Here is a 15,760-nt window from a genome sequence, read left to right on the forward strand (position 1 = left end):
ATGGGCAAAAAGATCAAAGCAGTTAAAACTCGTGGGAAGCATTGGAACAAGAGATTTAAGTGTTTTTTTAGGATGCTTGTATCTTCAAATACCTTTAATCCCACTGCACTGATTACCTGTGGTTCATCACCCTAGAAGCCACAATCCTAACAATGCAGGAAGCCAATGATGGCTCTCAAAATGGTGGCAATAGAAGGTCCTAAAAAATAGCATCCAAATGAATTCACGTGCATCCCAATAATGACAATTACTAACATCGGCAAATAGTGCTAGGGTGTTGTACCGTGTTAGAGATTAAGGATGTGGTGTGAAGTTAAGCAAGATCTTGACTGAAGAAGGGGCCCGAGTTGCCTCAAAAGCTTGCATATTGTAATCTTTCTAGTTAACCAATAAAAGGTGTCATTTTGCTTAACTTCTCCTAACATTGGCAAACAAATGCAGAATGTGTGGATTGCATGTTTATACACTCTGCCTTTAATATCAGCTTTAAGTTGTTTTCAGTACCAGAAGAAATATGAAACAGTTCTACCCTTTTCCAAATCTTAAATTGGGTCGTGGCTCCCCTGAGCTGAAGACTTGCTCACTGCCTGTTATGTGGGATTATTTTTCATCCGCTTATTTGCCATTGTTAATATTGTCGAAGGGATCTCTTGCAGCAGCCATTGTAGAACATCTCTCTCTCTTTTTTATTTTTTTTTTATTTTTATAATTAAACAGTGACCACTAGGGGTGCCACCAAGCCCCAAACCCCAGACACAACTCCATGGACACAAGTGGCCAACATCTCACCCAAGTGGCCTCCATGGAACCGAGCAGGGCAGTCTTTTGGGACCACAACTCTTTTTCTACCCTACCAGCATCCCAGGGTTCACTATAAACGATGCTGCCACCCAGTATATGTGGGAACAACCTTAATGTAGGAGGCAGTCTCCCAGTGTCACATATATGTGATATATGTGAACTCCCAACGAGTAAAGAATCCATTACTTATCCCAGTGGTTCTCAAACTGTGGGATGCGCGAAGATGTGAAAAAAAGAAAACACGAATCAAAAATATGAAAAATACATCTATTGAAACCAAAACAAATTAACTTAAACAACATTCTGATACTAGAAAAATAAATATAGAGTTAGATAAATGTCGATAAAAGTTAAGTAGGTATAACTAAAATATGCATCTATGATAAATCATTAATTTAAAATGAACAAATTGGTATTAGTGGGCTCCTTTAAAAAAAACATTAGGAGGGTGCGATTAAAACTGATATGAAAATTCGAGTCGCAAATACTTAAAGGCTGAGAAACGCTGACTTATTTCAGTAAGGATACTCCATCCATTGTGTCCTTGCTGTATAGTAGCATTCCATCTGGGTATATGATTCTTATCCATGGCTGCCGGGATGCCAGTCCTGTTGCTCTTCCCTTCAGTACCATTCATTATGTCAGCCACCTGGCTAGGCAAGAGAAGGTAGTCAAAACTAGATGGGATGTCGGTCTTTCCATTACAAAATTAAACAGAAGTCCATTAGCCAAAGAATCAGAAGCACAGGTATTTAAAATGACAAAACTGAAAAACAAAATCCACAATTCCAGAAACAGATGAACGACAGTAGTGAAAGTAACGACTCAGCATAGAACTGAAAAAAAGAAAGAAAGAGTATAACAAAAGGCTACTTACAATTTATCTTCCTTATTTTAGGTTCACTTAGTTTTTTAACTTTGAAGCAATTCTGTCTGGCCATTTTGCATTTAGCCAGAAAGTTTAACCTTAGTATAATTTATGAGCAGAAATGATGAAAGGTTAATTGTAGCAGCAGAAGAGGAGTCAGAATTTAACCACAAGGCTGAAGTGAACATCCAACTGAGAATCAGACAAAAGTGATTAACAATGATTGGAAATCATTTTGTTCTTGTGAAATGCAGAACTATTTCAATTACACGTTATTGTCAAATGAACATTAACTGGTAAATATAGATTATTTGTGCCAAAATGCAATGTAACTCAACTTGTTAACTATATTAAAATGCAAAACATATGCAAGTGGAACATTTGATTTTCACATGTTTTTAATCATGTCATAATTAAAAGCATATCGACCACATGATCAAGTGCTTTTCGCTACGACATGCTAATTTAAAATGCAATAGAAAAGCGAATTGCATTTTAATTCATGTTCATAGATTTTGTGCCAAAACTGAAAGCAAAGGAGACGTATTGCATTTAGCTTAGCAGCAGCTCCGCGTGTATTGCATTTTGATTCGAGACCAGGTTTTAATTGGGCCAAAAGTAAACACAATCAAAGGACCAACCAGCGTCAAAAGGTGGGGCTTGGGGTATTCCACTTCTAGACTTTTATGTGTTCTGGTGGTGAGCACAAATTGAATTAAATGAAATAATCGATTAACTGAAATAACAAAAAGTGTGGTTTAGTTCTCGCTGAAAAAGATTACTCTTATGTTAAGATGTCTAAAGTTGTTTTTCTTTTTATAGATGTTAAACAATGAGGTTAAATTTTTGAAGCGTTGGTTGTTAGAGGTTTTAGCAAAATACTGAATATAGTGATACATTTGTTAGCATCACCATACTTGGTTTCTTCATAGCTTTTCATTCATACCCTCTGTGATAAACAGATACTATGCAGATTTTCCTTTCTTTCGACGCATAAGAGAATGAAATCATAATTTAACTCACAAGTTTCCACACGTTCAAGGAACTGGTGAATCCCTGACCTTATCAACTTTCTGTTCACCTTCCTTCCAGGTCAAACAAACTCGTTATTAGAACGCCACTTGTCCTACCTTTTGACGCTGATTGGCCATTTGATTACATTTAGTTTTGTTTTAGCACGAATCAAAATGCAATACACATGGAGCTGCCACAAAATTTAATGCAATGCATCTGCAGTGCTTTCAGTCATGACCACTGGTGGAAGAAGTGCTCAAACAATTTACTTAAGTAAAAGTACAAATAAATAAGCACAAGTGTACTCTAGTAAAAGCTGAAGTACTTAAGTAAAAGTAAGAAAGTATTTGCTTAAACATATACTGAAAGTATTAAAGCAAAAGTACTTGTCAGATGAATGTATTCCCTGATACAACAACATAATATTGCATTGGGTGTGCTTACTGAAAGTATACTGTGTTAAATACAAATATAGTACAGGTTATGCCTCTTTAATTAAGAATGATACAGATTATGCTGATAAACATATTAATTTAGGAGGCAGACAGCATGACAGATTTATTTTAAACCACTGAAACAGGAGTTCTTAAACTTTTTAATCGAAGGACCCACATAAAAAATATCTGTACCGTACTGAGATCCAGAAAAGGACTATTCTCATAGTGACAGTGGAATCATAAAGAGAGAAATAATGATGGTCCTATAATAAAAAAGAAAGTGTTTTTTTTCTTTGAAGCACATTTTCGTCACATGAATATTACTAAAAGAGAAACAAATAGACTAATGTACTGTTAAAAAACAATACTCTGTTTATCCATATTCCATATCTGATGATTCAGAGCAGGGTCGTGAGCCAGCAGTAGCCTGTCCCAGCAAGTGCAGGGTGCAAGGTAAGAACGATCTGTGGACAGGATGCCATTCCATCACAGTTGTGAACACACCCACCATACACACACATACAAACACACACACAGACACGTGCACACACTAGGATTGATTCAGCCCCACCAATCCACCTAATTTGCATGTCTTTGGACTGTGGAAGGAAACCTGAGGACCAGGAGGAAACCCAAACAGTCAGAGGGAGAACATGCAAACTCCACACATAGAGCACCTATAGAGCAACTATAATCATTCAAAACAGGAATAGATTTCTGAGGTGCATCACTGCCAATGGTTAGTTTAAACTTTAGTAAGGCTGAGAGAAAGAATTTCTAGGTGTGTGGCACCAGTGAAGGAATAAATTAGTTAAAAATTAAATAATTAAATTTAGCTTATTAACCTTGCCTTAAACAATGTTTTAAAAAACAATGTATTTCAAATGAGCTCCAACATTAACAATACATTTAAAATTTTCTGGTTTCCTTTTAACAGTTTAATTAACGGAAAAAAGCTAAATTATTCCTAAAAATTATATACACTGTGTATTTTATGCGGGTGATAGGATAAATCCTGTTGAATACTTCAGTGAGCAGTACAGCTTCAAATGGCTAACTCGACTGACTAACACTGCATGTGCTGTATGTCTACTGCTTTTCATATTTTCTGGTGTTATTGCAGTTCTCAGTGGTTTAAATGACTTGTCTTTCACATTACCATCCATCCATCCATTTTCTAACCCGCTGAATCCGAATACAGGGTCACGGGGGTCTGCTGGAGCCAATCCCAGCCAACACAGGGCACAAGGCAGGAACCAATCCCGGGCAGGGTGCCAACCCACCGCAGGACACACACAAACACACCCACACACTAGGGCCAATTTAGAACTGCCAATCCACCTAACCTGCATGTCTTTGGATTGTGGGAGGAAACCGGAGCGCCCGGGCCTCCTAACTGCGAGGCAGCAGCGCTACCACTGCGCCACCGTGCCGCCTTTCACACTACCAGTAGACTGATATTTATCAAACTGCTTTAAAATAGTGTGACAAGAAGGAATACTTCCTCACCACAGCTTGTTAAACTTAATACAAAATCTCCTTTGCACCTCAGTTGAAGATTTAAATTCAGTGTAGGTCATAAAGGTGAACATCTTATGAGAGACCAGCCAGTTGTTAATGATCACTGAAATTTCATTTAGTATAAAACACTGCCATGGCACTATATATACCCCGACTCTACTGACTCACCCCTCACAAAACCCCAAAAATCCTCTTGAGCTGCACTTGCTATTTTCATGTCAACATTTCAAACTAGCGCCATGGTCCCTTCACTTCACAAGCTCATCTGCCATTCATTTCCTTTTTTCTTCCGCATTCTTATATATGTCTTTGCTGTCAGTATTCTCAAATCCATTGTATCACTAGTTCCAAGATGGATATTGGGAATACGTATTATATTTTAGTGCCATACAAACAAAAGAGCTTTGGGATGCATCAGAGGCATTGTTTCACATACTGCACTCCTACAAATAGTATGCTAAATAGCAAGAAGTCTATCACATGATACAGAATTCACGCTTGGACAAACTTGGTTAATTTTACCACATAATAATGTGACTCTTGCTGCCTGATCTGTGCACGCATGTACATATATGTGTAGAATTTTTACCGTTACCACTCTGCCCAATCCTCGCTCCTTATTTTGCGTCATGAGTCCCTGTCACTACTTGAAGAAATGAGAAGGGTATTGCTGCAGTCTGGAGAAATTATGTGTGGATCTAGGGGGCAGGATAAATTTCAATCCAAATTGACCTCAGTGAATTATGTTGTTACTAGTGCAGGACTTCAGTGAATCATGTTGTTTGGATGAAGCATTGTTATAAGGGAAAAAGGCTGACATTATCGCGCATGCATTTAGCACTCCTGTGGAGATGTACTGAATTGATTTGTTTGTGCTTATGATCCACTGAAAAGAGTTGTTCATAAAGACTGTGAAATGTTACACATTGTCATGTAGAAATGTAGTGGAGTAGAAAGTTAAAACTATCCACAGCTAAATCTACTTATGTAAAGTACAGATACATGATGAAAGTAATTGTACTTCTTTACTTTTCACACCTGGTTATGACATGCAATCTATGGACATGATTTAAAATGCAATCCGCTTTTAAACTGCCATTAAAATTGTGTGCCGAAATGAAAAGCAATCCATTGTTCAGTTGAGTTGTTTTTGATTATGACACAATTACAAATAAAACTGACTGCCTACATCTTTTGGGATTAGGTAGGAAGACTGGAAGACCCAACCCATGTAGAGATGGAAGAAAACATGCAAACTCCTTATTAGTCTCACATGACCAGATGAGATTCTCAAACGAGAACACACATCTCGGGACAAACCGTTAAAAAGTGTGTAGTGAGTAGCGGCAAAATCCTGCACTGCAAAGGCTACACCCTCACCTGCCCCCAATTTCTCCAGTCCATTTATTTTATACCGCAGCCGGGGTTCCAAAGAGAGAGAAAAACAGACAGAACAAAAGACTTGACCCTGAGAGAAACTAAAAAGCTCAAAGTGCTGTTATTAATTCAGGAGCTCAGTAGCACAAAGTAACTGAAGCTTAATAATTAAAGAGTACATTGTAATGAGCGCTGTGACAACAGAGACAGATGGACACACACACATGTAGACCAGCATAGTTACTGAGCTCCACACGTTTGAGTAGTGACACTGTCTGCCATGACATCTTTGTGTCATTTTAACTATTGAATTACTGTAGGACATAACAACAGCAAATCGAGTTTAGATAAGCATTGTGTTCTGTGGATGTGCAACGCAGCACAGCAAGTTTGCATTTGCAGTTAGACACTAATGTTACATTTCTTTAATTATTCATTTTAAATATGCAGTCAGGAGGTGGGTGTCTTGAGCCTCATCTGTGCTTTCACTGGTGTCATTAGGCATATTTGTTGATTTGGGTGTTTTGAGTCCTGAAATCTGCTTCTTCTGTGGCTCTTTGTTATCCTCTCTCTTAACAGCAGTCCTATTGACAGGTGTGACACACCACTTACTTCAAATGCATATTTTCATGAATATAGTTGCCAATTCTTTCAAATTTACTCCCACACTATCAGCATAATGTTGAACAAAAGAGACCACACACAGCACCCGTGACAATGTATCGTTCAAGTTTACTGTTCGTCCACTGATGCCATCAAATGCCAACATATAATCTGATGCTACAGAAAGGTTTTTATCTTGTATCAGGTTATATTTATTTTTAAGATGTGCAATGTGCTCTCTGCATGTGCAACACACATTTATTTGTCTAAGAGGTTTTGTTAGGAGAGTTTTCAACAGTAGATGGTTCATCATAAACAAGCTTGCTGTCTGTCAGTTCAGGATAACAAGAGCATATCTTATCTTTGCGTTGTGCACCACCTTCATGAGACGTTGGGTCTAGAAATGTGATACTCAGTGAGTTGTCTATTGTTCCCACCCAGTTTAAAACAAATTACACTCATGGATGTCCCCAGTCATATCTATTATACATCTGGCTTCAGAAAAATTAACTCTTCATAGACAACAAGAAGGTACTTGATTCAAATCCGGGATGCTAGGTCAATGTGGGTGCAAGCTAACCACTGCACCAAATAGCACGATGGTAAAACTTAAGAAGTGCATGCCAAATTCTGTAACTAAATGTTATATTGTGATATGTCCACAAGGTGGCAGTACTGGATAATGAATAAAAATGTTAAGAAAACGGAGGGCTAAAAAAGCTAGAGACTTTAATGTTGGTGTAATTCCTGAGTCACTAAAAGAAGTGTGCACAAGTTCACCTAAGATACAAATCTGCTACACTGAATTTTACATACAAATAGCTGCTCCTCCTATCTGGCTCTTCCCTTCCATGAGGACCCATTTTCTTCACAACATCATCAGTCAATTAAGTTTCATTTTACAAAGCACTTTCAACAGCATCCTCTGTCACAGGTTGGTTTTGATGTTAGTCTATGCCATAATACATGGAAATGTCTATAGATGAACAGGAAACCAGTTGACTAGCAACTGAGAAATATTACTTATTATTCCCAGTGATTAGTTATTGGTTCTTGTGATATCAGTTCATATATTTTAAGGGTGAAGGAAAATTAAAGTTTCTTGCAATGAACTTTAAGTTTAAGGGGCAATGTAAAATGGCTGACCATGGCTGACCTGCACTCTGACCATACAAAATGGTAATACAAAAAGACAATATATTAAGTGTACCAAAAATAAAAAACAAATAGTTATTAGCAGAAGTGCAGCACCTGTTTCTGCCTCTGGAAGATCCTCATTTGCCTTTAATTCTTATGCTTTCTTCATTGCAGTAAAGCCAACTGCCACTTTGACACTGAACAATCACCTGCAAACAATATACATTGGAGACAGAGTGGTACTGGTCTGCCACATCAAGGGCAATTTTTCAAGTTGGCTCTACCGCTGGTACAAAGGGAGTCTGTACGACTGGGGAATTCAGATCGAAAATGTCACTGGAGACACTTACTTCATCCCGACCCTGACCCAGTCTGACAGTGGACACTATAGATGTTACTCCCACAGAAATTTCCAACCTTCCAGCTCAGAAATCAGTAACGGTGTCATTCTTAGTGTTCAAGGTAAGTTTGTGCCTAAAGGAGGCTCACTCGCTACTACATTGGGCAAACCTGGGGGGCTATATTTCTAAATAGCTGTTGTGTGGGTTCACAAGTACTGAAGGCTTGTTGGTTTCTCTTTATTAATTCTTGTGATATAATACAAGCCGATTCTAGTAGAACACTCCGTACTTTAAGGTGCACTTAGGTCATCAAACTATTGCACGGAAATAATAAAGCTGAAAATGCCAATCCTTTGGAAAATTTATTAGGAATCTAAAGATGAAAAGACTTGTTCTTGTTAATCACCTCACAACTTATGAAGCTGTAGTTCTCTTGGCAGCTGACCTACTTTAATTCTGGTCAAAGATTTTAAAAACAGTTTTGACAAGAACAGGTTGTTTAACCGAACACTGCTCATCAGTCCCTAGTCAACCCATCCTTTATGAAATCTTGACGAACTGAGAACTGAGTACTACTGTCCACCATACAGCTTACTAACTTGTTCCATATTATTTATGGTTATCCGTGTAGATAGAAAAAGCATCCCACTGGAGAACTCTTATTTAGAGTAATTTCTAGCACCCACTCTAGTTGTTCCATTTATAAATGTAAAAACAGCTACATTCAAAACATGATTGTTGGCATCTTCTGCCATTGAAAAGTTATCTGAAGTTGACTTTATTCAAAATGAACATGCTTTAATGCTTTATGTGTCCTTTTCTATAGAACTGACAAGAACACAAATAATGAAGGGTTTTGTCAGCGTGCATCTTCAAAAAACAAAATTAAAGGCTATTTCTGGACTGATAAGAGAGGAATGTTCAGGGTTAAGATTTTTCATTAAAATACAGAATACCAGAAGATGGTAGCCCTGAATGGGTGAAGACAAGAACACGGTCAGGGAGCATGCGAGAAAGGTTTATTAGTGAATGAATGTTGAAATACTAGTACATTGGTCAGTCTTTTTATTTTTTATTTTATTTGAAGAAAATAACATTGCATGCAATCAAGTTGAACTTACACAACAAATAACTTCATAGTCAAACTAGAAGAGAAGAAAAAACATCAATAAAATAAAAAAAGAAAACATAATAAAACAAAGACAGAATTCAAATCCAGATGGAAAGAGAGAAAAGTCAAGAGCACGGGCAAAAATAGGAAGAAAAAAAAGAAGGAAAAATGTCCACCCCCCCCATATAAATGTTTATTCTAAAAGGTATTAACTAAATCTTGCCATATATTTAAAACATTTTCAACTGATCCTCTAAGCAAGAATTTGACTTTTTTCTCAGACAGTACAGAGCATCAGTTATCCACTGACTTATGCATGGTTGGTTGGAATTCTTACAGTTAAGCATAATAAGTCTTTGTGCTAGTAGTGAGGTAAAGGCAATTACGATTTGTTTGTTCTTCTCCAGTTTAAGCCTATCTGGGAGTCCACCAAACACAGCTGTTAATGGTTTAGGAGTGATTGTGACACCAAGGTTGTCTCATAGGCATGCAAAGATTATTGTCCAGAATGATATTAATTAGGTGCAAGCCCAAAACATGTGGCCCAGTAAGGCTGGAGCTCTATTGTAATGGTCACAGATTGGATCTTGCACTGAATACAATTGCTAGACAACAATATCATCCAGCTAGGTGGCACTGTATGAATTGTGGGGCCTTAACTGTGTATCCACCAGATGCTGAAAGGTTGCCTGTGCCCCGTGAAAACCAAAGGGAAGGACCCTGTATTGCCAGTGTCCACTAGGTGTACTAAAGGCATTTTTTTCTTTAGCAGAGGACATTAAGGGAATTTGCCAGTACCCTTTCGTCATATCAAATGTAATTAGAAATTGTGCATTCCCCAGCCTCTTGAGGAGATCATCCACTCGAGGCATGGAATAATCATCAAATTTGGAAACCTGATTGAGTCGTCAAAAGTCTAAACCTCCACGAGCCGTCAGGTTTAGGAACTAAGACAGATGCTGAGAGAAAATAAACACCTAACATTGCTGTTATCCATTCAGGAGCTCTATTGATTCACTATATGGCATAACAACAGCAAATTGAGTTTACTGTAGATAAACATTGTGTTCTGTGGATATACATGTTAAAACACTGCGTCTATTCTGGCTTGCCATCTTGGCATTTTCAATTAGACAGCAATGTTACATTTCTTTAGTTATCTGCTTAGGTAGATTTGTTTATTTGGGCATATTGAGTATTGAAATCTTCTGTGGCTCTTCGTTTTCTGCTCTCTTAATGGCAGTCCTTTTGACGGAGTGAGACACTCCCTTTACTTCAAAATTTCACTGGTTTCATGCCAGTTTTTTCAAACTTACATTGACTCCTACACTATTGTCATAATGCTGAACAACAGAGAGCAAACACAACACCTGCGACAACGTATTGTTCATGTTTAACATTCATCCATTGATGCCATTGAATGCTAATGTATAGTCTGAAGTTACAGAAAGGCTTTTCCCTTGCATCAAGTTATGTTTATTATTAAGACATAAAATTTGCTCTCTGCACACATGTTACATATTTACATGTCTAAGAGGGTCTTTTTTAGGCAACTTTTCGACTGTAGACAGTTCATCATAAACCGAAGCTTGGTATTTGTCAGACCAGGTTAACAAGAGCATCTCTGATCTTTTCAGTTCAAAATTACCACATTACTGTGAGCATTGACTTCATGAGGAGTTGGATTGGCTTAGAAAAGTGACACCCAGTGAGCCATCTAATGGTTCCCACCCAGTTTTAAGCAAAATTCACTCATGATTGTCTCCAGACATGTATTTTACACTTCTGACTTAAGTGAAACCAGGCAAAAATAAACTTTGGATTTCACCCTGTGTGCCTAAGGCAGTTGGTCACCAGACTGCCATTTCAGTTGTTCCCAGACCTGCTGCACTATGTAACCCTTAGTAAGTCACTTGTGTTCCAACTGTAAAAAATTCCTGTGAAAAGGAGTAACAAATTTGGATATTGGGAGTCCCTTTTGGATAAACCCATCAGATAAACATCTATAATAATAATATCTTTAGTTGTGATCCAATTGCTGGTCATCAACCAGTGATTTACTGGCTGTAGGGGAGACAGTTTGCAGTTGGTAAATTAGAGTTCACAGAAGTAAAGATGGTATTTTATGCTTTTTCCTGTAATGTAGGAGAAGACAAAATCTCACAGACTCCTATTTTTTTTCTCATGTCTTAACAATGTGACATATTTTTATTTTAGGCAGAAGAGCCAGACTTGAGATAACCTCAGGAAATACAGATGGCTTAGTATCTGAAGGAGATCAAGTCCAGCTTCTCTGCTGGGTTGAAGGAGATCTTGTGGAGTGGAGATATGAGCTGCACAAAAGCAAAGCCATAAACCCCTATCTCACACAAATGGAGCCCACCTTCATCATCAGCTCTGTAGTTCATTCAGACAGTGGCGAGTACAGGTGTCGAGCCAGAAAAGAAGAGATTTACTCCAATTTTAGCGATCCTGTTCAGTTATACATATCTGGTGAGAAAATCATATTTGATTGAATTCACTTTACTTCTTTATAGTTTCTTCATCAATGGCAGACTTAGAACCATAAAAGCTTGAAGTTGTAACTGAAAAATATGCAAAACCAGGACATGTTTGAATATATACAGAGTGGAACACAAAAAGTAGCTCTGTGCTAAGGAGTCCCTCTCTGGTTTTTGCAGCAGGTGAAGCTGTTGGGTCTTCCTGCTAGAGTGCTGTTTTATTAGCTCTGTTAAGCCGATATTACATTTTTGACCTTTGTCGTAGAATATGTCAAATTTGCTGTTCGCAATCTCTAATCATGTTGCAGAACCATGTAATGTTTCATGCCTGAAAACTACGGCTCATGTCACGTTTACCAGATGTGTGTCAATCTTTAAGCACAGTCGTTCTTGCCTCTTTTTTTGACAGCCAATAGAGTTCTTTCTGTCGGAGCCAGTGATGTATGAAGTGCTAACAGCTGCAGTGAGTTCAGTAGCAATCTCTGCTCTTTATTTGTGTTTTTCACTCTGTTTAGTACATAAAACCTGAAATATCAGACAGATGAGCTTCTCTTCAATGTGTGAGGTTCAAAACATGCATGTTCCTTATTCCTTGTCGCTACATTCTATGCATTGCATTTCTGGATGGACATTTATTGGTTGTCAACTTTCCTGTGTATACAGCCTAAACCTCCTACTAATGAGACAATCAAACGGGTTTGATATCATCCATCCATCCGTATTGTCAAATTAATAACACAACACATTATGAAAGGTTGGGGCACCTGAAGGTGATTCCCACATAACTGAAATAACTTGCAACAAAAGAAAACACACAGCAAGTGCAGAGGTGTCTTCTTTAGACATGAGTCTGTCATCAACTGGTTCCCAAGATGGCAGAAGATCCTGTATTCAGGCCTGTAGGAAGGGAGAGGTGGGTTCAGGAGGTCAGAAACCAGAAGTGACATCATCAATGTTAAGTCTGTCAATCATCTGGTCTACAGAGGGAGGATAGTTTTGTGAAACGGATGCTAAAACTTACTATTCAATCATAAAATATGAAACTAAAAAGAGTTTTTTGTGGTTTGTAACAATTTTCTAAGGTGGAAAATATGGAATAACACTCTTCTGTGTTTACCTGTGTTTTTCCAGGGCTGTGTAATGCAGCTAATCTATAGCACACCAGTAAAACTTGTTATATTTATTGCTCTTGTTGATATCCCTTTAGGGAATGCAGTGTTTTTTTTAATGTGACCTGCTGCACATTGTCCACACAAAGACACACCATTATGCTCATTACTGCATTTTCTCCACGGGCAAGCCCCATCCCTTGCTGTTACCTAGCAACCACCCTTTTCTATTTTTTCAGTTCTTGCAGATGAGGCTGAGGATAAGCAAACTCCAAGTACTGGGAAGGAATGTACCGAATATCGTTTCTGTCTCCAACACATCTTTAGGATTTCAATCAAAAAGACTGTCATCATAATTTGCAAAGTGTGCATTGTATTACCAAAACAATTGTGAAAGAATAAACAGAGAGATCATAAATGTTTAGGGCACTGAAGTGACCCCTGTATATTGTGATGGAAAAATAAATTCAGACCTCTCCTTATTTACCTAAGATGGTGGTTTAAGTAGGACACTCATAGGAAGTGGTGAGTTCGGTAGAACGGATACCGGAAGCAATTTCACTGGAGGCCAGTACGTCAATCATTCTTTCTGCAGAGGGAGGCAGATGAGGGTTCTGAGGGTTATTACTATCAAATGAGCCCTGAAGTTGTCTCCCAATCACATATGTGTGACACAACTTAAACACATGTTGCATGTGATAAGGAGTCACTAGAGAACTAAACACTAAATGACAGGGAGATGCATTCAAAATTAATGCAGGAAAATGCTTATTGGCAGGGACTAAACAATTTACTTCTTGCATCTTGTAATTTTACTATACGAAAATTCAATTTTGTGCAAATTGCTTCACTCATCACTAATTGTCGGCAACCACACTTAATTGGCAATCACATGTAGAGATGCTGACACTTTATGTGATGTCATACCACGTATCACACATCTCCTGCTATATGGGACTCTCATGACTCCTGTGGCAGAATGATGTGTGTAAGTGTGAATGGATCTTTGGGGGCATTCACTTTTCATGTATTTTGTTTTATAAAATGATCTCTCAAACTCAGCATTCTACATGATTTTACTCACCTTATTCCTGTGCAATTTTCAATGTCAATGAAGAGAAGGTCTGAAGGCACATCTCCAGCCTCTGAAGAAATCCTCACGCAAGATGCTGAAGATCATAAGAAGCTAATTTCACCATGACTTTGTTATAATGCACCAGGATAATTCTGAAGTTAAAAGGGAACAGAAAAAGATTTCCACTGATCTGTGAACTTTGCTGAGCTCAGTGATCTAGAAAGGGAAAAAATTAAAACACTGATGAATCAGGTTTCCTCTAAACTAATGTAATTAGAAAACAGAAACAGAAGAAACATTTGTCTTATAAGGATCAGGCAGAAGGCTGAAAGAGGAGTGTCTATACACTTTCTTAAGAAGTCTTAAGGTTTTCCCCCATAATTGAAAGATGCCATAGGTTGTATGGTTTAAACAATGGCTCTGCCCACCCTAGATCTTTAATGATGCACTTTATCAATCATTTGGACTGTCAATTGTCCAAATTGTCATATGAAGGTTAGCATATTAACTTGTTTTCTGATATTTATCACCATCTACTGCACAAGTACACAAATTGATGAATCCACTTTTGAAGACAGCCAGAGCTGTGGGCGTCCAGATGAACCTCTTCTATCCAGCATGTTTAAAACTGCCTCACGGCTCTGGAAACATATCCTCCGATGACCCGAAGCAAGCAGCAGAGGCTAGTGATAACTTTATATCCGCAGGTGTATTTCTACTTTGATGCCAATCTTATGACTGTGTTCTCGTAAAGTGTCTAAGTGATCTTTAGTGCATTTCTGTGGCTCGGCTTAATTGCGCTGCTTTAACTTAACCTGTTTCTCCATTACATTAATTTGGGAAATATAACTTGCTGCAATCCTTCATTTGATCATGGTGGACAGATGGGCTGTCTTCCGTGCAGCTTCCAGGAAACACATGCTGTGGAGCTATAAGCTGCCCTCAGACAGTGTTCACCCTTTATCTAACGTCTTGTGACTGTGACCCACCCTGTCTGGTCACAAACAAAATTGTGTTTTGTAACTTTTTTGCTGATAGATATTTTGCTCTTTAAGCTTTAGGATAAAAAATTGATCACAAAAAGTTCACTACATATTGGAAAGTGTAAATTTATTAATTGAAGAGTGTGAAATGCATAATTAGTATATACTATATAGTACAAAAATTTGCCTGTGAGGGATAAAACCTGCTATTGTAACTTTTTCCTTATTGTTTTTCTTCAGCTCCCCGGCTCACTGTTGCTTTGGTCAGTGTTGGAATTGGTCTTTTTCTTCTTTTTGTTGTCCTACTGCTGTGTGTTTACCTAAGGATTGAAGGTAAGTGGGATAGTACATGTCTAACTGAGGGGTGCCACATGTATGGCCCTATCCACACTACTGTGTTTCCATTTAAAAATGCAGACATTTGTCTTCATTTCTGTCTTTTGCCAACACTATCCTGGCATTTCCAACTGACAGAAACCAATATTTCTAAAAATGCCCATCACAGCCAGAGACTTCTGAAAACGATGGAGTGACATTTCAGTGTGGAAATGAATATTTTTGTAAATGCTGACATCCTCGTGCTCTGGCTGGTTTATGTTCATTACAATGTCTTGTTACCTGATTGGTCACCCATCATGGAACACAAACATACAGTACTCCGACACAGCAGACATAAAAGAATTGCTTTGCATGGTGCTTGTTTTGCTACTTACCTGTGTGCATCTAAATAAATGCTGCATACATGAGCAAAAGGCAAATCACTTTACTTGCTGCTTTTTCTTTAGACAGCAAGACAGCATTAGAGATGGTACAATAGGGAATGAGGAAATGGGGAGCACAGCTGTAGTTGGAAAGATGCCATTCCTGCTGAGAAGAAAGTAA

General features: G+C 38.1%; 1 protein-coding gene and 1 long non-coding RNA gene across 3 annotated transcripts in view; one reads left to right on the forward strand and one right to left on the reverse strand.

Moving 5' to 3' along the window:
- LOC120519072 (low affinity immunoglobulin gamma Fc region receptor II-a-like) overlaps positions 1-15,760 on the forward strand; it is a 43,164-nt gene that overhangs the window by 14,351 nt on the left and 13,053 nt on the right. For both annotated transcript variants that reach the window (XM_039742163.1, XM_039742164.1), the window contains exons 3-5: positions 7,933-8,220; positions 11,428-11,703; positions 15,119-15,211. In XM_039742163.1, the coding sequence (XP_039598097.1) occupies positions 7,933-8,220; positions 11,428-11,703; positions 15,119-15,211 (657 nt within the window). The remainder of the gene's footprint in view (positions 1-7,932; positions 8,221-11,427; positions 11,704-15,118; positions 15,212-15,760) is intronic.
- On the reverse strand, positions 1,250-15,748 carry LOC120519076. Its single transcript, XR_005631378.1, has 3 exons — positions 15,592-15,748; positions 13,905-14,111; positions 1,250-1,450 (listed from the first exon to the last, which is right to left on the reverse strand). It is a non-coding gene; the product is annotated as an uncharacterized LOC120519076 (long non-coding RNA).

The sequence above is a fragment of the Polypterus senegalus genome, chromosome 18 (assembly GCF_016835505.1).
Source record: "Polypterus senegalus isolate Bchr_013 chromosome 18, ASM1683550v1, whole genome shotgun sequence".
Lineage (NCBI taxonomy): Eukaryota > Metazoa > Chordata > Cladistia > Polypteriformes > Polypteridae > Polypterus > Polypterus senegalus.